The sequence below is a fragment of the Buceros rhinoceros genome, unplaced genomic scaffold, assembly GCF_000710305.1.
Source record: "Buceros rhinoceros silvestris isolate BGI_N320 unplaced genomic scaffold, ASM71030v1 scaffold27424, whole genome shotgun sequence".
Classification (NCBI taxonomy): Eukaryota; Metazoa; Chordata; class Aves; order Bucerotiformes; family Bucerotidae; genus Buceros; species Buceros rhinoceros.
In genome coordinates, this window is record NW_010409253.1 from 3,574 (window position 1) to 8,585 (window position 5,012).

At 50.6% G+C, this 5,012-nt stretch overlaps 1 protein-coding gene across 1 annotated transcript in view; it reads right to left on the minus strand.

Annotated features, from left to right (window-relative positions):
* Nucleotides 1-635: 635 nt before the first annotated feature.
* NACC2 (NACC family member 2, BEN and BTB (POZ) domain containing) overlaps nt 636-5,012 on the minus strand; it is a 17,172-nt gene continuing 12,795 nt past the window's right edge. Inside the window, exons 5-7 of the mRNA XM_010135189.1 lie at nt 3,931-4,036; nt 3,566-3,663; nt 636-1,359 (exon numbers count right to left, since the gene is read on the minus strand). Of these exons, the coding sequence (XP_010133491.1) occupies nt 860-1,359; nt 3,566-3,663; nt 3,931-4,036 (704 nt within the window). The 3' untranslated portion in view covers nt 636-859. The remainder of the gene's footprint in view (nt 1,360-3,565; nt 3,664-3,930; nt 4,037-5,012) is intronic.

Consider the following 5,012-nt stretch of genomic DNA (forward strand, 5'->3'; position numbering starts at 1 on the left):
AGCGAAGGAAGCAAACGAAAAGGAGTCACTGGGAGGGAGGGAGGGAGTATCCAAACCTCAAACCCAGCTGTATTGGGAAAAAAACCCGACAACAACCACAACGCCGGCCAGGGTCTCCACCTGCATCCCACACGGTCCTCCCGACACGTGCAAGCCTGAACTCCTGCGGAACCATCCCTGCTCCCGGGAGCCGGACAGAACTCCCCAAGACAACGGCACCAAGTCCCCGCCAGCGGCCGGGCACCGCAGCACCCTGCCCCGCAGCACCCTCACCAAGCAGCACCCTCCAACACCAGAAGCCTTTAACGATTTCCCCCACCCCGTCGCACTTGGCCAGAGCCCTTCTGCTCGAGACACACATCGCCAGTCACAGCACTTGTTCCCTCACACACCTCGCTTTCCTGTTAAGTGACGGTAAAACTTTCTTTAGAGGACAAGGTTAACGATGGCTTTACTTCTGAGCTGAGTAATGGATGGGGTGGTGATGACGGGGAGGTGGTGGTTGGGGGGGTGGCTAGCTTTTCTCCTCCCCTGCTTAGAAGAAAAAATAAAAAGGAAAAAAATAAAAAGGAAGAAAAAGCTACGATCTCATAGACTAACCTCAGGAATATCAAAAAAGGAGCCCGATATTTTTGTTTTAAGTAGGTCGCCACAGACCTAGTCGTTTACAGTATAACGAATGCGATTATTTCCTTCATAAATTTTAAATACAAGCAGAATAAAAATCACATTTTTTTCAGGCAACAGTAGCAGTTCAGTAGGTAAGTGGCTTGATCACATTTTTTCTTTTGTATTAGTAATGCATGCAAGCAGCTTTAGTATTACAGATCCCTTATAGGTCATGAAACGTTTGCTCTCTTTATAAAGTCCCTCCGTAAGTACCATCTTGTCTTCTCACGGGAGTTTCAGGCCGGCTGGAGGAGCCCGAACCTTGTTCGAAAGGTTGCGGAGTGCTTTGGGTATCCGATGCCAGAGCATCTGTGGCAGCTGCCTCCTGTATCACAGAGCCAGCCCCTTCGGCATCCTCGCTCTGTTCGAAGGACTGGTTGGATCCATTGCTCAGCTCTACGTTCACTGTGTTAGTTCTCAAGGCTACTATAGTTCCTGAATCGCTCCTCCTTTCTGCATAGATTCGCTGCTCAAAGACCTGAGCAGTGTTGGGCTGGAATTCAGGATCCAGGGGGACACTGTTTGTGGTGGAGCCCATGACCGTGCGGTACATCTCCATCCCTTCCGGCAGCATGGACTTAATCTTCGGCAGCCAGCGCTTGCGGACCCGGCGGGCGTTGGTGCACATATCGGCTGCTATAACATTCATCTCGCTTTCCTTAAAGCTCGGGGCAAAATTCTGACAATACACTGCAAAGACAGGGATACAAAAAGCTGAGGGTTCAGAGAAGCAACACAGAGGTGGCTGCATGATCGCAGTCTCTGCCCCGTCCTAGAGACCTGCCTTTGTGTGGGCAGATGCCATGGAGTGGAAGTTCACCCACGGCAGAATGAAGAGTGAAGCGCTCTTGCAAGGAGAGACTCACAGGCAAGGACTCCTCAGCTCGAGACAGAGACAATCAAGAAGAGGTAAAACCAGGAGGCACAGGGGAGAGGGCTGGAGAAGGACTACTCACTCCCTGGGGATCCAGCGAGCCCCAGAGGTACCAGGCTTCTGCCTGCAGGACCCAACCTCCAGCTGGAGCGCGGCACCTGTGGCCACAGCACGTGGGGACAGCCAAGAGCAGAGACGGACACAAAAAAAGTCAACACAAACCCCTCAACAGTAGATCCATTAATGGCTCTTAAAACCACGGTGCTGCAGGCCCAGCTGTGGGGCTGGAAAACATCCGCGCTGCTTTCAACTGAGCAGAGGACACTGCCCAAGGGACTGTCCTCTGCCCGCCCCACACCTCATGTCGGCCACTGCAGTGCTGGCCGGCACTGCACGGACCTCCAGCCTGACCAGGGTGGCTGCTCCAACATCCCGCCACCAGCACATCCGCTGGCACGCTGGAAGCCCATCGACACCTCAGCTGCAGCCCTGCTCCTCTGCGGGGGCCAAGCAGCTAACATGAGCATCTGAGGAACGGGCGTGGAGAATAATGATCCACTAAAGCTTGTGTGCGGGGTAGAATTCAGGCACTAAGAAGTTATCTTATGCGCTGACAGTGTTGCAGGCACTGTCACTGGACAGCAATGTCTTTCCAATCCCCAAAATTCTTTGCAAGCCTCAGCAAGGACCGAGGCTGGAAGGTCCAGACCCAGGGCTCTCCAAGGTGAAGCTGCTAACTGGGAGGCTGTCTCAGGAGAGCACCACGCACAAGCTATGGGCAAGCACCAACAGCAGAGTCTAGTGATTTTGTCTCTGTGTATTGAACATCTGCTGTCTTCTCCCTTTCCTCCACGTGCTACAGATCTCAGGGGTGGTTGGAAGGTCCCTGGAGTTCAGCAGCACAGCAACAGTTAGGGAGAGGAAAGATTTATCTTCTAAATCTTGAAAGCAAAAAAATAATTAAAAAATTGCTTAGAGTTTCATTTTTCAACACAGTAATATTTACACAAATATTTACTATCCAGAGTCCAGCGAGGGTGAGAGAACACGTTGCTTTCACTGTACCTCAAGCCATGGTAAACAGACACAAACCCATCAGGGCTTCCTACAGCACCCAGGTCCTCACTCACTTCTTGTACCCCAGCTCTGAGACAGAGCTCAGTGGCCCTGCAGACAGACCGACCGACTAGCTGAGCCGTGTGGCACGGTGCAGAACTTTTTTTGCAGTGCAAATATTAAAACAAAAAGCTCCTGCTGCTTTACACAATCTTTTAAAAGAAGGCAATTATTTGCAGCAGGGCTCCCAGCTTACATATTTAGAAGGAAAAAAATGAATCTACAAAATATGTTCAAGGAAATAGCCTGTAAGAGAAATGCTGCCAGCGAGTGGAGAGCAGAGCCTCCCATGTGACAAGGGCTGCAGCAGCCGGTGGATTCCCTGATTGCTGGGGGCCCAATGACTGCGGAAGACCACCAGCCCCAATAGCCCAGGGCAGCGCAAAGCACGGGCCCAGAGGGGCCAGCACCTCCAGGAGACGTGCGGAGAGGTCTGCTGGGAGACGGGGTGGAGCTGGACACTCTGCTCCTGTAAACCAGTGGATCTGGCCAAGGCCTCTGCTCGAATGAATTCAAATGTGAGCTGGAGCTCGCGGGAATAAAAGCCAGCACATGGGGAGTGCCTGTTTCAGCGGCATCAAGCTCTGAATGTTGCCAAAAACGTAACTTCAATTTCCTTCTTAGAGCACCTATTAATAAAATAATGAACTGCAGAATTAGTACTTCAAAATGTAGCAAACCAGTCACACAACAAGAACGATTTATATTAAGGTACTGCCAAAGACACCAAAAATTAATTTCAGCCCCCTAAAATGAGGCAAAATAAAAAATAAACGAATTTTCCTATAACCTGATTTCACCACATGCAGTTCCCGTTACGACACAACAGAGATGGCCTTCCCTGCTCGGGGTTTGGCTTTGCCTTTGTGCCGTTCTGACAGAGCAGCAGTAAATCTTTCTCCTTACATTTGACTGCGTTAAGAACCCTGCTGTCCAGGGGCTTCCTGCTGGGATCGCTCGTCGAGGACCGGATTCCAGTTCCGCAGCTGTTGGCAAGCGTGTTCCTGCAAGAAAGGCAAAGGAAGACCCTCACACCGGGCACTCCAGGGGACGGCCACCGCCTTGTCCTCTTCCCTTAAGGTCCTTATGGAGGGATCACAATTCTAAGGTAAGGAACTGGAAAACCTCAGGTTTTCAGTGCTCAGGTTCAAGCATCAATAAGAGAAGCACAGAAATCAGTGCAGCAGGTACAGAGGATGAACCATTTGCGGTTAAAACACCAGAAAATAAACCAAATCCCTTGGGAGGGCACAAAGAGCAAGAGGACGTACCGATCAAAGAAGGTGGCCAGAAGACGTCTCAGAAGGACCTTGTGTTTGACACCGGCACATAAGTGGCAATTCATCAGCTGCCCCCGGGTGATGTAAACGCCTGAGCCTGGAAGGGTTGGAGAGGGAGAAATCAAAATTAAACCCTTGCTGCGCTGACAGCACCCGCCTCAAGCCCTGGACGAACTGCTGCTCCTGCGCCGGGCACTCCTGACGCTGCTGTGACGGGAGGCAGCGTGCTCTTCACGTGCTGCTAGGAAGCCCAGCCAGGACAGCAGGAAAAGCCTAGCAGGGACAGTTATCACAGTCCCTCAGGTAATAATAATTCCTATTTTTACCTGTACAGAAAGGAAAACCGTGGAAATGAAATGAAATTCAAAGACACAGAGTGCGAGGCTTTATTCTGTGATTTTGTATGTACAGATCAGATTATTTATTCTTTCTGAAGGAAGAAAAACCCAGTCCATTCGTCCTTTTCTCATCTGAAAGATCACAGCACACAGAACTAGAAGGGAAGTTAAAAACCCCGTCTCGCCCAGAAAAGGTACCCAGTTACACTGCAGATCTGCCTCCAAAAACCCCAGTGCATCACCTCCCGATGCTTCTGGAGAGTGGCAATCTTTCCTCTGATGGGCAGGAACTGCTGACTTTGACATCCCCTGCCTGGAATGATGTTCTGCAGAGGAAAAACAAGCCCCTGCCAAAGTGGCTTTACAGGTCCAGGGGTTTGGCAGCAGGTTTCATATCAAACCCTTTTACTTTACACGTAGCTCACAGGGACCAAACCACTCCTGCCCCAGCACCGGCTCGCAGGGAGACATTATCCTATTTTTGAAGCGTACTGTTGTATGAGAGCGTTTCGGTATTTGCTTTTAATTAAGATTAAATAATAGGTCATATCTGGATCCAGAACATGCTTTGTTTTCAAGATATAAAAACATCTCCTGGAGAAATAAAATTACCTCCTGGATTTCCAGGAAAGCCTATAGATCATTGTCCCTGACCTCGTGGATGAAGACAGAGCTGCAGAGCAGCCCAGGCTGGCGGGTTGTGCCAGGGCAGGCGCCCAGCTCCTCCCGAGCCTG